General features: G+C 46.5%; 1 protein-coding gene across 3 annotated transcripts in view; it reads right to left on the bottom strand.

Annotated features, from left to right (window-relative positions):
* Positions 1-1,106: 1,106 nt before the first annotated feature.
* Elmo2 (engulfment and cell motility 2) overlaps positions 1,107-23,567 on the bottom strand; it is a 39,125-nt gene continuing 16,664 nt past the window's right edge. The window contains exons 7-21 of one of the 3 annotated variants that reach the window (XM_027954124.2): positions 22,137-22,236; positions 20,555-20,706; positions 17,865-17,943; positions 14,872-14,922; positions 9,820-9,942; positions 9,387-9,521; positions 8,721-8,825; positions 8,521-8,629; positions 7,942-8,078; positions 6,939-7,102; positions 6,716-6,828; positions 6,433-6,540; positions 5,622-5,704; positions 3,761-3,838; positions 1,107-2,561 (exon numbers count right to left, since the gene is read on the bottom strand). In XM_027954124.2, coding sequence (XP_027809925.1) covers positions 2,361-2,561; positions 3,761-3,838; positions 5,622-5,704; positions 6,433-6,540; positions 6,716-6,828; positions 6,939-7,102; positions 7,942-8,078; positions 8,521-8,629; positions 8,721-8,825; positions 9,387-9,521; positions 9,820-9,942; positions 14,872-14,922; positions 17,865-17,943; positions 20,555-20,706; positions 22,137-22,236 — 1,738 coding nt within the window. In that variant the 3' untranslated portion in view covers positions 1,107-2,360. The other 2 variants (XM_071609042.1, XM_027954125.2) reach the window with 2 other exon arrangements.

Genomic DNA, 23,567 nt, shown 5'->3' with positions numbered 1-23,567 from the left:
GATACAGAATAACATTTGTGAAATATTTCGTCTGAAGCCTTCTAAGAATAATTTCAAGAGGTTGAGTAAGAGGAGAGTATCCCAGAGGAAATAAGAACCTCAGGAGGGGCTGAGAAAGTGCCAGGCTTGCTGGGAGCTCAGGTGGTTCAAGAAGGTAACAAAAACTACAGTGGTTAAAGTAGCCAAGGGACAGGTTGCAGTGGCCCCTAGAATGCCAAGAGCATTCAGATTTGATGCATCTTGTGGGATGGGTTAAAAGGGGCAATGTTTGTGGACAGTGAGAAACACTAGGCTCGGCAGGTGAGGGCTGCACACCAAGACCCAGTTTTGTGCTTTTTGCTCTACTCAAGTCTCCTGGGCTCTGCACCGTGACTGGCTGCAAACATGGATCCTTGTGACTCAGCTGGGCTCCCAACCCCTCTGAACAGAAGGCTCAAGGCCAGAGTGTGAGCAGAGCTTCGTGCAAACTGCTGCTGTCTCCATTGCCAGCTGGCATCACGCTGGCATCAGTTCATTCAGTGCTTACCAAGCACCTACAATGGTACCCGTCGCTGCCCCAGGTCTTTCAGTCCGCAAGGCCTGTGTGGCATGAACTTTCTATGCCTTTTGAGAGAACTTGTTCTCATCCCCTCCTCTCTCAGAGGTGAGAGAAAGTAAAGTATCTATTTTCATCCTTACTGATATTCATGCCACCAAGGCTGTGGACTCGAGCAACAGCCTTAAACACCAGCTGCAAGGCTGGGCACCAAACACAGATGACACAGGGTGAAGAACGTCTTCTTTGTAAGGCAGAAGTGCTCGAGCTGTTCCCTGGCAGTGGGGAAGAGGGAGGATGTGTTCATGGGGGTGTACAGTACTCCTTTCCCTGCTGTACAGAGCGACGCGGAGCTGGAAACACTTTGTCCCAGTACACAATCTGTGAGCGTTCTTCATCAGCAGGTGTGTGCTGGGGGGCGTGGATGAGGAGGAAGGGACTTTTGGAGTGGCTAATGGCTCCACCTGGAGTTCTGTAGCCTCCCAGGTATACTAAAATGAAGATGGCCAAGGTGACTCCACCCTTGGGCAGGGAGCAAGTGCAGGGAAACAGCTGTTAACAGGAACCACAATTTGTACATGAAAGAGTATTTATTGAAAACCTGGTTACTGACAGGAAGCTCCTGGCTGTTCTCTGGTTACTCTTGGCTCACAATTGGGAGTGTTACTTTCCCCCCATTTTACTGCCCTGCAAACATTCCGTCCTAGGATAGGTAGATATTATATAAATATATATACATGTCTGTATAAGTATGGCCTATAGTAAAGAAAATATATAGTACACTCTTCATTGGGTAGTGCCTACCATGCCACTGTGTTAACAGGTCCACGGGGGGAGGGTGTGCATGTGGTTCAAGTGCTGAAGCCCCAGGGAAGCCCCACAGCACAGCTGTGGCCTTGGCTGACCCCAGCCAGCTCCCTGAAATCATGGCCAGTGGCAGAAACCACAGCACTAGGAAGGAGAGAAGGGAAGGCAAACTTCCTACAGTCTGGAGGCCAAAGGAAAACAAACTGGAGGGGCTGCCGTTCAAGCCAGTGGGAGATTTCTCCAGGAAGGAAAGATAAACGTAGGGGCAACCAGGGGGAATCCTGTGACCAGTCAGTCCTGACCTAGGCCTCAGCGGGGCTTTCCCTGCAGTGCTCCTGAAACTAAGAGGGCAGGACTTGGATTGGAGGTCTCTGCCTGGCCAGGAAGAGACGGAGAGCTTGTATGGAGGAACTTCCATCTGTTCTGATACCTTCATGGGCAAGAGAGATCTATAGCTCTGGAGGCCAGAGATGTTAGAGCCAAACCTCAGAAGCAGCAACATCTTGGCACCAGATGAGGCTAGAGTGAGCCCTCACGAAGAAGAAAAAGGAAAGGCACAAGGCCTATATTCAAATCCACCCAAAGGCAGCCACTCCAAGGCTCTCAACATGCCCGGATTACCTGTCCTCTGCAGGCAGCTTTTCCTGAGCCACCTCTGGCTCACATGGGATCCAGCCAAAAAGAGCAGCCTCAGGAAGGAAGGTGGGTGGCTGCTGTTAAACCCAGTTCAACACAACGGTTTCTAGGCTGGAAGGCAGGGCACCTATCATTCATTCCTCATGGCCCAATCCCAGGCTTTGCGGTGATGGGAAGGCAAAGCACCCTGCCTCCATGACTCCTAGTAGGCAGGGACCAGGAAGAAGCTCTGTGTGGTCTGAGGTGGGTTTGAGGAGTGGCTGGCATTTACTGGCCACCACCATCACTGTAGTTTCTGTACAAGCAAAAGACAAGGCACCAGAGCTGAGTGTCTCTCCTGGGCCCAAATCCCTCCTGGGTACTGTGGTCTCTGGCTCCAGGCTCAGCCGTAATGATAGACAAAGTCATAGCTGCTGGGCTCCTTGGGGACTGGTGGCGGTGCTTCAGGAATCTGGATGTTTTCCAGGTCCAGGAGCCGCAGCTTCATTTCCATGCTCAGCAGGGTATCCAGGTCACTTTTGGTCAGCTCACTGGACATGTCCTTACCCAGAAGGGCACTGAGGCCATCAATCCAGATGCAGTACTGTGGGGAGCAAGTTGCAAAAATGTCACATGGTAGCCATGGGGCCACAAGAGATCCTGCCAGAGTCCCTGTTCTGATGGAACTTACCATGGTCCCCTTTGCATTGTTTAGAACAGGCAAAACTGGTCATAGCAAAGATAAAGTGGGAAGTGGTCACACTTTTAATTACTAATTCTGGTTTTTATGGAAGATTCACTGTTAAACTCCCTAAAATAATACGAAATGTGGCTTAAAAATAATTAATGAATAAAGCAAAATGAGACCTAAATCTGGAGCAACACCTACCTGAAGTTGGGTACAGATCTGTCATGATTATGGTGGTCAGTGAATGCTAGTCAGTCCCCAAAACTGGAGGCGTATGGGGCAGAGGGTGTTAGGTGGATAAAATAGGACCCATACAGGAATATGGAAGTATCTCAGTTTTATTTTTTAAAAAAAGTAAATTAAAAAGATCAGTCAATAAGTGTTAAAAAGAAAGTACTAAAGAAATTGAGCTGGAGGTGTCGAGATGGGAGGGAATAACTTACAATTCTTCCCAACCTCCACCCTGAAATCTTCCTGTATTCTCTGCTGCGGTTTTCCTGCCCTCCTGGCCTTGTTCACCTGGCTCCCCGCCTGCGCATCCTTCCTTTCCTCCCACCTAAACTCTACTGGCAGCTCAGACCCTACCAACTGTATGTTCTTCTCAACACCTGGCCTCTGATTCTCACTGATGGCTCTCAGAGGTCACCAGGCACGTAGGGTTTCAACTGCATTTACTCATTTAATGTCCAGCATCTTCCAGAGCTGTGGGTAGAAATGCAGGCCCCTTGTCAGAAGAACCAGATCCACTGGCTTCAAAGCCCAGGCTGGATCCATGATGACATGTGACTGGGAACCCTGAGTAGGGAGGACCTGTCAAGTCAAATTTTTATTGGGAACCACAGAAGAAATGAAAAGAGAATTTTTCTAGTCCCAGGTGAATAAGTTGTCCCTAGTTGGCCCCATGTTTCCAATATTTGGCTGTTGCTAAAGAATAACCTGGGAAGACCAGTACACAGTGAAAGGCCTACGGTGTGGCAAATTCTCAGCATCTGATGGACTGCATGATCTGCTAGGCCACCTGCTTTGAGATGGATGCTCCTGTTCTGCCCCTCCTCCACCCCGCTGCAGAGTCCCCGTGAGGGCTCTGCTGTTCCAGGCAGCAGCACACTGCTCACCTCATATTTATTAGGAGCGATGAAGTTTAAGGTCTCATCAGGGTCATACAGGATGGAGAAAGCCAGTTCCAACACCTCCTAAAGGAGAAAGGGTGTCAGTTACTTGGAACAACAGAATGGCCTGGGCTCTGCACATCAAGATCTTGGCCAAAGTCACCAAATGCATTGATTTAGTTGTGATATCCCCAAGGCCTGTAGGCATGCATACAGGTGTGGCTAGAGATAAGGCCCAGTGGTCATCAACTTTAACTCTTCACCTAACTCTTCTGCCTAAAATGTGGTAATACTTTTAAGATGGGACAAGTCATTTCAACACTCGGAACCCTTGCATGTCAGAGTCCTTGACTGTATGTTACTTAAAACTTTTTTATTTTACATTAAAAATGACTGGTTTCCTCTTTCTATCATGCTGTAATTAGCACAGGGAAGTCTTAACAATTTTTTAAAAATTACCAAAAAACAAACTGCAGACAAAGACAATTTGAGCATCAATAAAATAACTGCAATGGACTGAATGAAACAAATATAAATTGCTTATATCCATGACTTCATAATAACACTTAAAAAACAAAACAAAATAGACAGAAAATTGGTTATTATTGAATGATAATAGGGCACTCACTGTCTTAAAAGTACGTACATAAGAAAAAAGAATCAAGCATGGATCTTCCTTTCTTACATGAACTGTACTCCTAGGGAACCAATACTAAATAAGGGCAAATTTCAGAGAAGTTCAGCTCATGAGTGAAAAAGGAATAACTACATTGGGATGTCCCTCGTTTGCAAATCTTAACTTACTAACGACGTGGGCACCAGCAGTGAGTCTGCTGATGTGGCCCAAAGGAGACACCAGACCTTAGGAGCCTCCTGACAGATCACAAGACAATCTGTGAGGGGTCTTGCCAGAAAAAGGACAAACGTGAACCAAATCAAACCTCTAGATCCCTCTACCAATTTACAGATCTGGGACAGAGGAGCAAGTTAAACTAGACCATAGGGAGACATTAAGCAAAATTCAGACTCTGGGAAACTACCAAACAAGCAACCTGATTTCTTCAACAAATAAACTAAAACAAGAAGAAAAAAAAAAAAAAAGATGGAAAATACAGCAGGGGAACTTATGAATGAAAAAACTAAAAAAAAAAAAAAAAAAAAAAAGACTTATCATGATGTATAGACTTTGGATTCTGATTTAAATAAAATGGCTATTCTGGGCATGGTGGCACATGCCTGTGATCCCAGTGGCTTGGGAGGCTGAGGCAGGAGGATCATGAGTTCAAAGCCAGCCTTAGCAACAGTGAGGCACTAAACAACTCAGTGAGACCCTGTCTCTAAAGAAAATACAAAATAGGGCTGGAGATGTGGCTCAGTGGTCCAGTGCTCCTGAGTTCAATCCCTGGTACTGCCCCACCCTTCCCCTGCCAAAATGATTATGAAGGTGTGTGAGTACGCATCTAAACCTTTACATAAAGAAATTATGACATTTATAAGACAATTGGTGGACATCCCAACATGTAGAAAGTATTTGATTAAAACAACTACTTTTCCTGTTAGGTGTGATAATGGTGTTGGGTTATGTTAAAAGAGTGTTATGTTTTAGACATTCACAGATGAAATGATGTGACCCTAGGGGTTTTCTTCAAAGTCACAGGGAAATGGCCGAATGGGCCACAGTTGCTGAGGCTGGGTGAGGCATGGGGGTTCTATCTAATTTTTTGTATGTTCAAAATTCTTACTAGAACATTCAAAAATAACTTAAAGAGAGGGGAAGAGAGTGAGCATGCAGCTAAACAACACCCCCCACTAGCTGAACTCTGCAGGTATCACTGTGCAGGCTGCTCAGGACTGTCTTTCCACTCACCTTATTCTGTTTCAGAGCACTTTTCTCTTTCATGTGGGGACAATCTTTCCCAGTGACAATGGCCTTAATGTCTGCAACAGGAACTGATAAATGGTGGGAATTAGCATCTGGAAGCTGATGCTGCAGGCTGGTCAGTGCTTGCCTCAGGGCTGGAAGGGAAGCCCTGGGCAAAGTGCCAGGGAGCTGCAGATCCCAGACTTGAAGGGTTCTAGTGCCTCAGGAAGAGTGGCTGTGGACCATGGCCTTGCAGTGTTCCCTCCTCCTTGGTCACTTTCCATAGACCATGGTTTAGTGAGGCTGTCTCATTGGGCATCACTGCGGGGCTCCTGGTTTAATTCCCAAGGAGTGGGGCCTTGGACACTTCACAAAATGAAGGTGACAATGCCATCAGAACGAAGGTCACTGGCAGCTGAAGACTGGGCTAACTGCCCACCAGCCATTCTTCACCACCCATGCAGACCTCTAGGAGGGTGACCATCATTACCATTTTACAGAAATACCCAAAGCAGAGGGGAGAGTTAACTTGCAATTAATCAGAATTAATCACTAATTAGGGGGGAAAGCCAGGATCTAAATTCAGGCTGTCCAGCACCAGAGCTTTTTACAATCTACAGGGCATGTTCACATTTGTGACCTCATCAATTCCCCAAACAACCTGAGAGGTGGGCCAGGCAGGTGATCTCTGGCAGATAAGGAAACAGGTTCTGAGCGAGCTTGGGCCCAAGAACAGACACTCAAATAGCCAGGACTAGAATTCAGGTCTGCTGTCAAGTCTAGCTACTACAACACATCAGCAGAGAAATGAACCTACTTTTCTCCTGCAGGGATTCAAATGTCACCTCTCCTTGAGGGTTGTCATCCAAGTCACCGTAGTGCAGGACCTTGTGGTTCAGTGCTAATCGGCAGTACCAGAACCGTTCTGGAATACAAGGAAACCAAGCCGGTGGACTGGGACAGTACTGGGAAAGGCCTGGGCCCACAAAAGACAGAAGGACGACTGGCCTGCCTGCTCCCTCCAGGGGCCACCAGGCAATCTCCTCCTGGCCGCAGGGAGTCTGTGGGTGAGGACCAGCCTAGTGTTCCTGTCTCCTCACCTTGCCTTCGGCGATTCCCTATCTTTCGGAAGCTGCTGCCCTCACAGAGCCTGTTCAGGCGCTGCTGCTTGATCAGCTCAAGGATCTCAGGCTGGATCTTCTCCCTCAGCTCCCTAGGGTGGACACGCACTGAGTAAGGAGAAGGTCATGGGGATGTGGTGCTCCTGAGGGCACAGCTGGAAGCTGCCCCTTCCCTCCCAGGTCCCTCCAGGACAGCACTTACACAATCGGCGGGGACTGGAAGTCATCCTGACTCATCCTCTCAGACTGGCGCAGTCTTAGAATCTCAGAGTAGCTTAGGCTACGCAGTTTGCTCTTGAACTGATCCAAGGAGTTGGGTTTGGAGGGCAAAGCTCGTGTAATCTGCTCTCGGACGACCTGCATAACCTGAGAGGAAAGAAGGCAGCAACTCATGCCACTGCTCTGATAAAGGGACAGGCTCTCCTCAGCTCCTGAGTCCCGAGTCCTAGAGATACCTGCTGGGTGACTTTCTAAGGGACACCCTTTAGTGGCTACTCAGGTCAAGTGACAGATGGTTAGATGGAAGGCAAGCATGGTGCCTGGCACACTGTGGTGTGCGGATGGTCTGGCTGCCCCACTGGGTGTGCGGATGGTCTCACTGAGGATGGGAAAGCTGTGGGGAAGAAGAATAGGGCACAACGCAGCAGTGGCTGGTGCTGGGTGGTGGAATTATAGGTGACGTTTTCTTCTTTATACTTTTCTATTTTTTAAATGAGATGATTAACTTTAAAATCCTCAGCTCCTAGAGTGTCAGCATGCAAGGGCCTGGCACAGTGCTCTACAGAGTGGGCACCCCGAAAGCACCAAGGGACGACTATCAATTAAAACCCATGATGCACAGAGGATGCCTGTGGCCTCCTGACATCTCTCAACATCGGCAGTTCAACGGCAACCACACGCAGTGCACGATAAGCCACAGCTATTCTGCTATGCTAATTTTCCTGCCCCCAGCCAAGGGAGATAGGAGGGGCAGGTGCTGGCTTCATTGGGCAAATGAGGGCCTTGGGCACCAAGACTCCCACTCAAGGTCACAGAGGAAGTCACAACCAGATGAGACCCAGGCTCTCCAACACCTCAGTGTTGTGACTCAGCACTGCAGACAAAGCTGGTTTTCTCTCTCAGGGGTTCCCCAGGCACTGGCCAGCTGTCAGAGACCGCTGAGTGATAATCTTGCATGGGCCTCAGAGCAGCTTGGTGACACTGACCTTGTTGAAGTCCTCTGCTGTTGCCCTCATCTCTTTCCAGGTCTTGTTCAACAGCTGGATGCAGATTCCAAAGAGCTCTTCAAATGCTCGGTCATGAGTAAAGAACATCGGGTGGTAGTCATTGCGCCCTTCGTTTGCTGCAGGAGGAGAGTAACAAAGGCCGAAGGCTCTGTCCATGGGGCCTGGGAGCTCACATCCAGAAGCTTTGGTTCTCTGCACCAAAGTTCCAAAGAACCAGAGCAGACCAAGAACCAAGGCTGCCAGGGAGCACGGGTGGGCCTTTCTCCCTCCCTAGCTTTCTTCTCCAGGCTGCTTTTCCTGGTTTCCTCTACCCTGTTAGGGCCCAGCTACCTCTGACACACAGTGCTGCACCTTCTGATTCCACCTCAAATTACCAGCTTAAATAAAGCAATGACCATGATTCCCACAAAGATAAGACGGATGACCAGCTCAGGTAGTAATTTAAAAAACCCCAAGGTTGTCCAGGCCACTGACATCTAATTGTTGACAACCTGCAGTCTCAAAGGGCTCCTGGCAACAACACTGGCTAAAGGAGGAGAGGAAGCTGCAGAGACTTACGCAGTTCCCCAACCTGCAGGATTTCACAGAGCATTTTGGTGAGCTCGATGGCACTACGGCCAAATGGGCATTCATGTTTGTCTTCTCGGCTGCTGTTCTCCAAGACAATCTGTGGGGAAGACACAAAGGAGGATTAGGGAGGTGAGGGAGGAAGACAAGAGATGGGCACTGGGAGGAAGGCTAACTCCTGCCACCTTTACCCGGATGTAGGTGTCCTGGTGGACTTTAGCCAAGTACAGCATGTTGTCCAAGGCCAGCATTCCAGGAGGAGTCTGGGTAAAGTCCAAGGCTGGGTTGATATGGTTCTGGAGAAACAGAGACAACTGATCTAAGACTCAGTAGTGCTCCCATGTGTGCAAAGACCTTAAGGGAAGCCCTATGCCCTCCCTCTGTCTGCTGCCAGCACCTCATGCTTTCTACCTTGGTCCTAGCTCTTTTTGCATTCCCATCTCTGTGACTGAACTGGGAGCTCTCAAGAGAGCTGGACTGTGGCTGCCTCATCATGCATCCCAGGGCCTAGCTGCTGCCAGGCACTGAGCAGGTGTGCAGCAAATCCATAAACCAACTCCACCCTACAGTCATATTCTACCATAAAATTGTCATGATAGCTTTGCAAAGAACCTAGCTGTTTAGGGGACAGGTCCCCATTCTACCCACTGTGGCGGACCTCCTGGGCCCGCCCCCTGATGAATGTGTTTCACGGGGCCAAATGTTGCGCAAAAACTTGCAAACTTGCTACTACCAAAGCAAACCAAACATCAAGACCCAAGGCTACTATTATGAAGGAAGAGTTATCAGCCTGTCTAGATGGACCTTCTGACTTCCTGTCAGAGGGGAAAGCCTACCATCCTCTATTCTTTACTTACAGTAAATCCCAACATTTTGTAGTCCTTGGTGTACATGGCTTTGCGTTTTTCAGTCCCACTCCCAGGAACATTGCTAGGGTCAGATTCAGCATCAAACGCAATCCTCCTTAGTTCAAATATAATATCTCTTTGAGCCTGACAGGTGAAGAGACAATCAGCAAGTGAGTCAGTCAGCCAAGGGAAGGAAGAAGGGAAGAGTGGGGCAGGCTATCCAGAGCCAAACTCTGGCCCCAATCAGTCTCTTGGGAGGCACTGCCTCTACCCCAGCAGAAACAGGCAAGGCCCAGAGACTCCCTTAGTAGGCAAACACCACACTAGTTTTCAGGGAAGATAAAGACCACACACAGTACCTGGCACAGACCAAAGGGATGCACAGCATGGGTAAGAAAATAGCACTTCTAAGCAGGAAGGCACTATCCCACTTAGCACCTGCCTGGTCATTAGGGTCCATCTTGGTCATCATCCTTTCTTCCAGAAGGTTAAAGGTCAGGACTTGAAGGACATAGAGCTGATGTGCCATCTCTGTTTTGATTGGGCGGTTCCCTCGGATCACATGCTAGAAAAGGCAAAGGCAGAGAGCAGGGGGCTGAACTGTCTCTCTTTTTGAAGAAGTGCCATAGTCATGCTGGTGAAAACAGTGCACCGCAGGGAATGAGCTTCCTCCGACACCCAGGGACTGCGTGTTCTGGAAGGAGGCACAGTGTGAAAGGGCTGGAGTCAGGCACCTGAGCCACATGGGCCAGGCTGAGGGAGGCTGAGGGCGCCCGCCCTTCCTCTGTACTCCGTCCACAGCGAAGTGGAATGGAGGGCAGAGCTGCACCTGCTTCAACTGTGCCTGCCATGGGGCCACCCATCAAGGTTAGAAGATGGGGCCTCAGGGCTGGACCCTACTAAGTCCAGGGCAACAGACAGGTCATGGAAAAAGGGTCACTTTTTCCTTAAAAAATAAATGTTTCCATGGCTTCACCCAGTAGAGAAGCTTTAGGAAGATCACTTTCTTCAAATGCTATTGAGACTCTTCACAAATGAGGAGCATCCACCTTTGTCCAACTCCTTACACTGCCTGTCCCCTCCTTTCTCTCTCACACCTGTGCCCCTCTGTCCATTATCTGTGTATGTCCTGCTCCTGTATCCCCCATCAGGTCCTTTGTCCTCCTCTGTCCTCCCCCTTGGTGGCCCCACCCTCCCCTCATCGCCTCTCGCTTTGATCCCATGCCCGCCCCACTTCAGGTGCCCTCATTCTGTCTGCCCATCTTTCTCTCGCAGGTGTGTCTGCCTGTCTGCCTCTCAGCGTCCTGTTCGCCAACCATGAAACCCTCCATTTCCTCCTGGCTCCCTGTACCTTCCCCACTCCCCCCCTCTGTCTCATCCACCGTCCTGAATCCTGTCACTGGGGTTCTTTCTGGTTCACATGAGCCTCTGTCAAGTTTCCCACATCCCTCTGCTGCGTCTTCAGGGTCTCTTCTCAGCAGCCCTGTCTCCAGAGCTGTGCTGTCCAAAGTGCTGGTTATTTATATTTACATCAGTTAAAACCTATTTAGATTAACAATTCTTTGTCTCCCCAGCCACTGTGGCTAGTGGCTGCCGGGCAGGAAGCTCTCTCCTGCCGCCCCTTCTCCTGAGCTCTCTAACTCTAGACACCTATCTTTCCAAGCTCCCTCAGCCTTAGGTCAGTTCTCTGTAGAGCTTGCTCTGGCTCTAGATTAATCTCCATAGACCTCTGCAGTCCAACTATGGCCACTAGGCAACAAGTGGCCATTGAACACCCGACAGATAGCTAGTCCAAGCCAGTGTGTTGTGTCAAATGAGTACCACAACTTGAAAACTTAGTATGAAAAAAATGTAAAATATGTCATTAATAATGGTTTATATTCATTACATGTTGAAATGATGTTTGGGGTATCTTAGGTTAAATAAACTATATCATTAAGCTTAATTTCCCCTATTCCTTTCTTCTTTGCCAAACTGGGATCAAACACAGGGTCTTGAAAATAGTAGGCAAGTGCTCACCACTAAGCTATATCCCCAGCTCTTTTTAAATTCTTTCATTTTGAGACAGGGTCTCCCTAAGTTGCCTAGGCTGGCCTTGAACTTGTGATCCTCCTGTCTTAGCCTCCAAGTGACTGGGATTTATAGGCATATGCCACTATACTCAGTTTTCCTTACTCCATTTCTGGGGGCAGTGGGGTGGGGGGTACTGGGAATTGAACCCAGGGGCACTTAACCACTGAGCCACATCTGCAGCTTGTTTTTAAGTTATTATTTTTTTTTAATTATTTATTTTGAGACAAGATTTTGCTAAGTTGCTTAGGGCCTCACTAAGTTGCTGAGGCTGGCTTTCAATCTGTGATCCTCCTGTCTCGGCCTCCTGGGCCACTGGGAATATAGGTGTGCTCCACTGTGCATGGCATCCCTTACTCCTTTTTTAATGTTGTAACCAAAACATTTAAAATTAAATATGTGGATAAACTTTATTTCCACCAGCTGGGCTGCTCTAGACCTCTTCCCTAGCTGTGACTCTGTGCTTTCTTCCTCATCTAGATGGTGCTACCCAGTAGAGTTGCCATAAGCAGAGTATGAGTATTTAAATTTAATTGAAATTAAAATTGCACATTCATTTCCCAGCCACACTAGACTCATTTCAAGTGCCAAGTGGCTACCATTTTGGACAGCACTTCCATAAACTAGAGCAGGTGCCAATGCAGTTGAGCCAAGTCTTGCCTCACCCTCCCTCTGAACTGGGGACTCCTTCTAGCCCTCTGTCTCCCCAGAATGCCTGTGCCCAAGCTGTCTCCTTCTCTGCTCTCATGGCCTGGACTCTCTGCCCTGCCTCTGCCATTTCTTACCCCCTCCACGCCTCTTCTGCTCACTGAACCTTTTCTTTACTGTTCCCTCTTGCTACTACCCTGATTTCTCCGGCTCTTGGTTTTCATTCACTTTAATCCCCTTTCTCAAACTAAAGAGACACCATGATGGAAAGGTGGTTAATTACTCTAGCCAGTGAAGGCCTGGGGAAGTACAGCTGTAGCTTTGGAGGTCTTGCCTGAAGCCTTACTCCACTGCCAACCATCTAAATCCCTGGGCTTCAGTGAGCATGCATTAACCATTTCCTGGCAGGTCATTTAAGTCCTGATGCTGAATCATCTTCCTTAGTGGAATTTTTGCTTGTTCACAAGATTTGTCCAGAAATGAGCTGATTTTCTAAGCCTATTCAGGAAAAGAAGTCTCAAACATAATTAAATTTCCCTGGAGGGGCACCCTCAACCCCACATGAAGATGAGGGTGCCTGGAGAGCTGCTCAGAAGTGTCGCCAGCCATGCATGAGTACCTGTGCACTCCCAGTCACTTGGGGGCTGCATTCAGTATTAGCTGGAGCCCTTCCTCCTGGGCTGGTGGCTGGGCTTTGACTACTACGGAGTAGACAGCAGGGAGGAGCAAGTTCTGCAAGGTGAAGCTTGTAGACTACAAGTTCAAAACAGCTGACCGCTCCTCTTCATAGGTGCTCAGGGCTTACTTCCTGAATTCCATCACCCTTGCATCCTGTTCTGCCCATAGAGTGGAGGCTTACCAAGTGCCAGGCACCCTGCTGAGCACGTGTATGTCTGTGTCTATGTGTGCACACGCGCATCTCATTTAGTCCTTGCATCCAGATGAACAAATTAAAGCCCAGAGAAGTGAAGTGAACTGTTCAAGATCAAAGCAGACTGGAAAATCACAGAGCAGGGGCTGATCAACTCCAAAGTCCACGTTCAGCATTTTTTTTTTTTTAACACTTGACTCCTGAGTTTTCCTTATTCCCTTCACTGTGGTCTCTTGTTTTTGACAACTAATAGAATTGTTTCCTTTTAATCTAGATCCCTGGCTCTCCTTCCCAGCTCCCGGCTCCCCTACTACCCACTCTGTCCTCCTGCACCTGACATCACCACCACAGTTAACAGCACAGGACCCTCCTTCCAGCACCCTGCCTGGCAATTCCTTCTCTCCTCTCCTCTCTTCTTCCCCCCTCAGGAAACAATACATCTCTTTCTTGTGGTCTTTCTAAAATGCAAACCGGCTCTCTTGCCACTGAGTAAATCCCCTCAATTGTCCCTAGACTAAGGCTTTCCTTGATCTGGTCCCTATGCTGCTTGCCCTCGCCTGTGCTCAGTCACACAGTGCGTGATTACAGCTGGAATCCTGTTCTTCCTGGTGTGCCTACTTGTCCTCCAGGGCTTACCCAAAGACACTCCTCTAAAGGCTTCCTGACACGCTGAATCTAGGTGAGGATTCATTGCTCCTGTTGTCCTCTCCAAGACCACAAATCTCTACAGAAGCACTGACCACATGATGCTACCATCACTGTTTTTCCTACTGACCAAAGATCTTTGAGAGCATGCACTCTTATTCATCTCATCAGTGCCCTACATGATTCAGGCTTATAATCAGTGTGAATTGCTTTCCTCTTTTTTTTTTTTTTTTCTTTCTTTTGTGGGGATTGAACCCAGGGCTGCTCTACCACTAAGCTACATCCCCAGATCTTTTCATTTTGAGACAGGGTCTCAGTAAGTTGCCCAGGCTGGTCTTAAACTTGCAAACTTTCTGTCTTGGCCTCCCAAGTCACTGGGACTCTAGGTGTGTGCCACCACACCCGATTATTGTGCCTATTTTAACATATGCTATCTGATGAACATTCTGGAGTTGTAACAAGTAGTCAAGCAATAGAGCTGGCCTTAGTCTCTTCTTGAAGTGCTGGAATTCCTGGTGGGATGGCTTCCCAGAGACAACTCTGCTTACAGAGGATTATATGAAAATCTTAACAGTTTAAGAACAGTGTAGTGGGCTGGGGATGTAGCTCAGTGGTAGAGTGCTTGCCTAGCATGCATAAGGCCCTAGGTTTGATCCCCAGCATGATAGAAAAAAGTGTTACGGTTTAGATATTAAGTGTTTCCCAGAAGCCCAAGTATGAGACAACGAAAAGAAGTTTAGAGGTGAAATGATTGGGTTATGAGTGTTTTAACGGGATCAGTACAATAGTCTCCAGATGCGGATTAAGTGGATGATAACTGTAGGCAGGTAGGGTGTGGCTGGAGAGGTGGCTCCCTGGAGGTATGCCTTTGGGGTATACATTTTGTCCTTGCTGAGCTGCGTGCTCTCTCTCTGCTTCCCTCTCTGCTTCCGGATGTGATATGCTGAACTTCTTTCCTCTGCTACATCCTTCCACCATGATTTCTGCCACACCTTGAGCCTCTGGGGATGGAGTGGGCTGTCTAGGAACAAGACCTCCGAAACTGTGAGTCCCCAAATAAACTTTTCTTCCTTTAAAATTGTTCTTGTCAGGTCTTTTGGTCAGAGCAGCAAAAAAGATGATGAAAACAAAAGGTTTAATATCTATTAAGTTCCCTCTGTGTACCCTGATATGCAACAGTGATTTTTAATAATAATAATAATTATTATAATGATAGTTATAATTGCTATTAATAGTAACAAAATGTGTTTAGGGACTTACATTCAGGATTATGGATCGAAGGTGCTTCTGTGCAAATGCATTGGCCATATCCTGTGGGAAAAAATAAGCAAATGTAATGAAAGACAGCATGCACACATGTGTGATTAGTAACCAGAGGAAGGTGATATCAGTTCTTCTTTTCCCTTTCTTAAAGTTTTCTCCCCTTTCCAACAAAAAGTGGGTGAGAAGAAAATCTATTGACCATCAAATGTATCTTACACTCTATCAAGAACCACCCTCCCTTTTTAATGAGTGCAAATCAATTCAAATAGAATTTTCCACCTAATGGCACAATCAACCACATGTCTTCACAGAAGGACATGGACGATGAGACACTGTGTTACAAGGATGCTGGGCAATAGACATTGCGCAGAGCACGAGCAGCATGACGGTTCCCAAACTATAGGCATCATTGCAGGCCACTGCCCAGGCTGGACAGGACTCTGCAGAAGCACCGACTCCAGACTGAGCAAAAGGCTAGCCCCAGCCCCTCCTCCAGCTCCCCAACAGTCAGGGCTGGGGATGGGTGCCCCAAAACAGACAGTAACCCCATCGCTTCTCTCTTACTTAGAGAGCAATGTGCTCTCATAATAGGTTCATTTACCTTTTAAAAAAATTATTATATTTGGCTTAGATTTTGACAGTGATGATTTGCTTATTTTGCATGCCCAGGAAATAAAGTATCCTACACAAATGAACCTTCCAGGGAGCAAAATCTTAAGGGTTTATTATTTTACCATTCTCATGCAAATCTTTAAGAATATATACATTCTTTATTCTGAAGAGACTACAATGGTTATAATTTAATCTTTGCCAAGGACTCGGCTTCATCAAAAAGAACAGTGATTATTCTGTTATGACATTGTATCACCCTGAAGAGCTATTGAAATGTGAAGCTATTTTCCCCTAAACAAAATGGTCCCAGATTACAATGCTTTTAATTTTCCTGACAGCTTTTCACAATAGTGCCGTCTCCTCCTTCCAATGTCAGCCATCACTTCTTCCCAATGTTAATTAGTATGATTTCACTTTCTAAGCTGCTGCCTTCAGTTAATTTCATAGATAATTCTAAGTCAATGAGCCTGAAGGAGATGAACACCTCTCCTGTGGTATAGTATCTATGATCTCTGTCATTTTCCCTCAAGCTGAAAGGCCTTCCTCTTTCATTTCCAATTTCTACTCATGACCCAGATGACTGACACCGCCAGGAGCTCTACGTTTTACTTTGCATGCGTTGAGCACGTACTGCTGGCAGAGAGGAGAGTGGCCTAGAAACTTCTTTGGTATCTATAGGAGGTCAGTCGAGATTTAACCTTGCTGTGGTCAGTAACGGACTGTGGCTGGGAGCTGGAGCACAAGTCTCACACCAAAGCCTCTCCTTGACGCTAGGGAAGGGAGCACTCACTCATTGCCTTTGGTATCTCATAAAGCTGGCCTCTCAAAGCTTCCCTCTAACCAAGACATGAGCATGTGGGCTCCCTTTTGTCAATTAAGTCTTCTTGAATTCCCCAAAGCATGTGGATTGACCTTCACCCTTTTGCTATAGCAAATTAGGAGGCAATGCTTCCATGGCATCATCTGGGTGAAAGTCACAAGCTTTTTTTTTTATTTTTTATTTTTAAATATTTTTAGTTGTAGATGGACACAATATCTTTACATTATTTATTTATATTTATTTAGTGCTACAGATGGAACCCAGTGCCTCACACATGCTACGCAAGTGCTCTACCACTGAGTTACAATCCCAGTTTTTGACCTCCCCACCTGGAAGACAGCCAGGGTCCCTTCCACACAGCGGTGCTACTTACAGTGACAGGCAGGTCTAGAGGATTAAGGTGCTTGTCCTGCCGGCAGAAAGCAAAAAGCACAGAGAGAAGCAGACGAATGAGCTTCAGCTTACATTCAAACGAGGAGGACGCAGAAGGAGGAGTTTAACAGAGCCACATCATCCAGGACAGACAGGACAGACAGAACCACAGATGTTTCTGCTCCTCCCTCTATAATCTATTAAGAGTTTGGCCATTCCACTTAGACTTCCCTTTATGGAGCCCATGATATTGACAGAAAACTAAAAAGCCTTAGTTCTGTACACGAGTTGGGCATTTATCAGAGAGACCTAGAATGTTAAGGGTTGGAAGGGCCCTCAGAGATCATTTAATCTGGCCATTTCATCTTACAGGAAGAGAAAATGAGACCCAGAGAGGTTAAAACATCTGCTCAACAAAAGGCAGGAAAAGTAATTGCTCAGGCCCCTTGACTCTTAGGTAAGTGCCTGTTCTACTGCCCAGATGACACCAGATTCTCTCATTGTATAACAGGTGTCTACATAATGACATCCTTATGAGGTAAACGCGCAGCTGCTGCTGCTCTGCTATAGGGGAGGAAATAGAGAGGCAGTGTGATTTGCCTACTGTCACACAGCTAAGCAACAAGGAAAGAGAGACATATAGGATTTGGATCAGAGGACCTTTAAACAGAAAACTTGGTGCTAAGTTCCATTTGTTTGAGACTCCTCAGAACTCAACAGAGGTGCCAAGAGGGTCTTGCCCTTCCTTATTCTTCATCCTCTATCCCAGAAGTTAGCAAACTAGGGCTATACCAGGTGTGTTACACGCCTGTCTGTGTAAATAAGGTTTCACTGAAGACAGCCACACCATTCATTTACCTGCCCCCTGTGGCTACTGTGGCTACAAAGGCCAGGCTGGACAGCTGCCACAGACTGTATGGTCCATGAAGTGGGAAATATTTACTCTGGCCCTTTAGAAGAAAAGTTTTCAGGCCCTGCTCTGATCTAAGACCCAGCTCCTTTCCCCTCCCGGTGCCTTCCCAGGGCTTACTTAGCCAAGCCACCCTGCTGGGCTCTGACCACAGAAAGTTAGGAGGAACTTGTGGGGAAATGGTTGCATTTCTGTTCTCTACAGAGCAAAGACTGGATAGAGTGAGGATTCTCTCAGAAAAGCCCAAATGGAAAGTTTGGAAAGGCAGCCACAGACCTGTCGCTTGTCCTCAGGAGCCTTCAGAAAAAGTGCGTTAATCAGTGCGATGGCGTAGGTCTGAATCTCCTGGTTGGAGCTGTGTCAATGGAGAAAAGAAGCAGAGGGAGATTAGAAGACCGAGATCATACTCACAGATGGTTTAACACAATCACTTGTAGACTGTAAACAAATCACAATCTGGGGCTGAGTTTCAAAAGCATTTAAACTGGGCATATTCATGATCCAGCAAAAGAAATTTATGCAAAACAGTAATCAAAATTTATTGATCAGGTGTTTTACTAGAGAACTATTAAAAATCAAAGAATGTTAAGCAATCCAAATATTTCCATTAGCAACTGTTTTATATATATGAATCCTGAGTAGTTACTAAAAATCATGCATTTGGATAAAGATTCTTTTTTTGTCTTTTTAAAAAAAATTAATTCATATAATGGTTTAGAGGGTTGTTCGGTTGTTGTCTTATAGCACTACAGATTGAACCCACGGACACTCCACCACTGAGCCACATCCCCAAGCCTTTTAAAATCTTTTTATTTTGAGACAGGGTCTCACTAAATTGCTAAGGCTGGCCTTGAACTTGTGATCCTACTGCCTTAGCCTCCTGAGTCACTGGAATTATAGGAATGTGCCACTATTGTCCAGCAAAAGTAGATTCTTAACCTTGAATTCAGGGATCTGCTTAGAGACTATGAACCCCAGAATGGCACAGAAATTATTCTATGTATTTAATTAAATATATGATACTTTTTCCAAAGAGAGAAGAGTCCATAGTTGGTATTAGATTTTCAATGGTGTCTGGGATGCAAAAAAGTTTTAGAATTACCCTTTCAAAAGAATCTTTGACATGGGAAAATGTTCAAGATATTATTTGTTTAAAAAAAATTACCAAGGTACACATAATATGCGTAAGACCCCAATTTTATTAAAAATATGGAAAGAAAAAAACCTAGAGGAATATTTAATACTTAACAGTGGTTATGTCTAGAGTGGGATGGTTGGCCAAAAATGTACTTTATTGTGCTTTTCTAAAGTGTGACTACAAACTTATCCTACTTTATTAAAAAAAAATAATAACTTGGGCTGGGTATGTGGCTCAAGCGGTAGTGTGCTCGCCTGGCATGCGCGTGGCGCTGGGTTCGATCCTCAGCACCACATACAAACAAAGATGCTGTGTCCGCCGAAAACTAAAAAATAAATATTAAAAAATTCTCTCTCCCTCTTTCTCAAAAAAAAAAAAAAAAAAAAAAAAAACTACACCCATTTTTGGAATCTTATAATCCTGACACTTGACATCCCCTGCCATGTTGTGGAAGCATCTTGTGGCTCTTTTTCCAGTGGGGCTCATGGGTTTCCTGGTTAGGCAGGGATACCTTAGGACTCTAATGGAGGGCACTAAGTGGCCCCTGCCCACACAGCAGAACACAAATGTGCTGATATCAGCCATGGGCTGAAAGTGGTCATGACAGATCTCTAACAAGTGCCATGGTCCTCTTTCGTCCTCAGGGAGGGAATTGGGGATGTCCCCAAATCACACACAAAGAAACAGAGAGGTAGGTTCAAGGTCACCAGAAAATCAGAACTTGATCCAGTGCCCTTCATGTTCCCTCCCCCTAATCAACCCTATTGCGTCTTCAGGTATGAAAGTTAAAACTGAAGAATTCCTTAAAAGTGATAAGGTAAAATGAGAAGTGCAAAGAAATCACTGTGCTTTTGTTTTACTTGGATTAGGAAGGAAACATGGGTCAGGAGCATAACTGAGTAAAGACGGGGCTGCTGTACACTCCCAGTGGGGAACCATGCCTCCATCGGGGTGCAGGGAGTCTGCAGCATTACCCCCCTGGCATTGGGAAGTCCAGCCCCCTTCAACTGTGTAGCCTGGATCAAACTGCAGAAAAGGAACGGAGAGCAAAGAAACAGTCCTCCCAAAGGTTCATTTGCCATCTGGTTTTATTATCTAACAAAATGTTTTAGGATGTGAAAAGCCTCTTAAAAAAAAAACAAACAAACAAAAGCAAAACACCCTGAATTTACTGAATACCTAAGATGTGCTGACCTCAATACTAGGCCTTTTAAAAATCTCCTGTGTCCTCACAGTCTGGGAGATGGGGACTCTAATCTAGAGATGAGGAAACTGAGGCCAGAAGAGACTAACTAGGTAACTTGCTGAAGGCAGAGACCTTTAGGCTGCAGAACGTGGTGGATCTTTACTGGTTCCTGAAGTCACGCCTTGTTCTTTCAGCAAGCATTTACCCAACAAATACTGAGCTTCTACTTAAATCAAAGCCAGGGACACAAAAATGATCAGTCCCTGTTCTCATAAAGCTCCAAGTGTAAGATAGAAAGCAGATAATAAAGACACGGTATTACATATAAATATAACTATCATAGGTACGAACAGAGCCTGTTAGGTCCACAGGAGAAGCAGCATGTAATTCTGTCTGGTCCCCAGGTGGTCCCCAGGGGAGACTGGGAAAAGCTCCACTGTGGCCTTGTGGGGCAAGGAGTTCAGACAAGCGCATGATGTGATCAGGCTTGGATCATGGGGGGAATCTGACAGTCGTGTGGAAGAAGTGATGGATGAAGGATGCGCACAGCTTGGAAGACATGAAAAGCAGAGGTGGCACTAGAAGACAAAAGAGGAAGGACGAGAACAAACAAGTGGGAAGAGGCAGGGTGGGGTCTCTTACACCTGCAGGTGCGAGATGAGCTGTCCCACGGTGATTTCCTCTGCTATCTTCTGGTACAAACTCTGGCTGTTCAAGACCATGCTCTCCAGGATGGCCAGGGACCTCTGAAGGATTGACACGTCCACCATGGGCTGGCTCACGTACCCTGCAATCTAGACCGAGAGAGGAGCAAATCAGTTGGGAAGCTCAGGGCCCAGGAGAGCTGAACAGCAGAGCTGAGCCGCTGAGGCACCTTCCTTGGGCATGCCTGTACTCGGGCTACTGTGGCCAGGTGGACACTTGTATCTGGTTTATGGTACCCTGGCCAATGTGCCAGCATTCCCTAGGCACAAATATATTAATGGCAGATTACAGTAGTCACTCAATTATGTTTCCTCAAAATCTAAGAGCTCAATCCTTTTCTTCAAAACAAGGATTTAGGTGTGAGAAAGCTGAGCAAGTTGAGTGTGGAAAACTATAAAGATTTACTGATGCTGGGATCTCATTTTATCTCATCTACTCTGCTTCTGACATACACTTTCCCCCTATACACATTCAGAACATCACAGACTTTGAGAGGCAGAAAGGACCTTGAAGTCTTTTAATCTAATCCCTCTTTTCAACCCCCATTATAATATCCTTGACACATGGTTATTTCACTTTTGCCCAAATGCCTCCAGTGTTTGGAAGTTCCCAATGTCCCAAGCCAATAATGGGGGAAATTCTAGGTCAGCGGATATATTATTCATTGGCTGTAGTTCAGTTTTCTGAATTGACACCGACCCCTCTGGTAGAAGAAAGGAGGGTAAAACTGGAAGTACCCCCCTTCTACCCACAGTCTTCAATCTGACAATTCAAACAGGCTAGCTTGCAGATTTGTAAATAGAAGGCAAATTTGCAAATGAAATGCACATTTTCTTTTTCAAAGAGACGGGAGAACCAAGAGGGAGAGGGTAAGAACACTCGGACAGCACCAGTAAACTGGTTGGTTTATTCTGAGTCTCAATGACAACCAATTCTACTTGGACCATATTCAGTTCTGAGATGCTGGCCCCCTTTTCAACACAGGCCCTGAGAATACACAGCCCTTGACTTACAATGATTCAAAGTATGATTTTTCAATTTTTCAATGGTGCAAAAGTGATATGCATTCAAAAGAAGTAAACTTTGAACTTTGATCTTTCCCTGGGCTAGCAATGACAGTACTCTCTCTCTCTCATAGCACCGGGCAATGGAAGCAAGTTGCCACAGCTTCCAGTCAGTCACATGATCATTAGGTAAATAACTAAATCTTTACAGTGTACTGTGTTGCTAGATTCTGATGTTTAGCAGATTCAGCATATTAAGCGCATTTTGGCTGTATAATATTTTCAACTTACAAAGGGCTCAGCAGGTTGGAACCCATTGTAAGTTGAGGAACATGGTGTAAATTTATGAGAGTCAAAAAAAGATCAGAGCTTGATGATGAAAAAATCTGGCCCCAGGGAATACAAAGCTGGTCCTCACCACAGTGTAGAGGCTGTACTGCCTGTATCTCCCCTTAAGCCCAGAGGGTAACTGGCAACTGAGGGAGAAGAGAGAGACAGGATTTTGGAGGCCTCACCTGCTTAATAAAGGTGATTGAAACCATGTCCCAGGAGACAATGCCATGGTCCATGAGCTCTAAGAAGGCAGTCAGGGTGAATGCCAGCATCTCACTGTAGCTGAGACATGTGCAACACACACACACACACACAAAATAATACAAAGATTCAGATCCGGAACACAAGTGTGAAGGCAGGCACAAAAGGGACAGATTTCAATGTAAACACCCCAGGGAAAATCAGCTGAAGGAGCTGTAACTGCCTGCATGCACACCCAGCCAGATGTGGAGCAGAGTCAGCCCAGGTCTCTATCGTCAGGGGAGAAAGTGTAGCTGGGTGACTGGGCTTGCCTTCTCTGTGTTGCTTCGTCTCAGGGACACAGAATCACTCATCTATTTCCCAAAACAAAAAAAGACATCAGATCTTATGTCCCATGTTAACCTTCAGGCCAAAAGGCAGCAGGGTGCAAGATAAAGAGCCCAAGGCCTGGATGTGGGTTCAGTGCCTGCTTAACAATTTACTAACATGGACATTTTATTTTCTCAAAGTTCAACTCTGTCCTCTGTAAAATTGAGTTAGGCTCCCAGGGTTGTGGTGAAGGCAGCGGATGCTGTACACAGAGTGTTACAGTAGTGCTGGTACAGAGTAAGGACTCAACTGTTCTTTCTTTTGTTTCCCCTTACACATTTAATCCCCCATGCACCTGTACAGCGATCTCTAGTTAGCAAACCATCTTCCCGTTTACCAGGCATGTTCAGACACATTAACCGTAATACTCCTCAGACTGCTACCGGAAGGCTGGCGTTATCCCCATTTTGAAGAGGTGGAAATTAAGGCTGGTCTACCCTCTACTCTCAGGAGGCTGCAGAACTCCTGCGTCAGTGCTTACGGCAGCCGAAGGCTTTAGGACTCTAATGCAGCTGGAAGATGAAGACTTACAACAAATACCTATGATTAGTCTCTCAGTTTGACAAGGAATTTCAGAAGCTGATCCATCGCCTGAGAGAAGATTTCTGACTCCCTGTATGCCAGCTCAGGCTCCGCAGGCTTAGCTGGAAACCCAAGCATCTGTCCTTCACTGCTGATCACAGGCATGGCTCCCCACCACATCTGCCTAACTCTGGAGGACTGTAAAGATCTCGTGGTGAGGCGGAGTTCTGGATCTCCTGCTCCCTAGGAAAGTGTGGCAGGAGACAGCTAATGGTAGGGGAAAGCTGTGGCAGACATGAAGGAAGGCGGTGTGCTTGCGTTTTCACATGGGGACAGGGTGGGAGGTGACTGGAGAAGGAGGGAGGCAGGCAGAGGGCTGTTAAAACAGTCGTCCATCCTGGGAGACAAGGGGCAGTCTGGTCTGATCACTACCCCTCATCAAGCCAAGCATGTCCCATACATTAGCAGGTCTGTCATGGGCAGATCTCTTCCTTCTTGGCTTCTGTGGTCCCTGTTTTGAC

Source organism: Marmota flaviventris, chromosome 2 (assembly GCF_047511675.1).
Source record: "Marmota flaviventris isolate mMarFla1 chromosome 2, mMarFla1.hap1, whole genome shotgun sequence".
NCBI classification, from domain to species: Eukaryota; Metazoa; Chordata; class Mammalia; order Rodentia; family Sciuridae; genus Marmota; species Marmota flaviventris.
The sequence above is the reverse complement of the archived record's forward strand: the minus strand, read 5'-3'. Positions and strand labels throughout refer to the sequence as shown.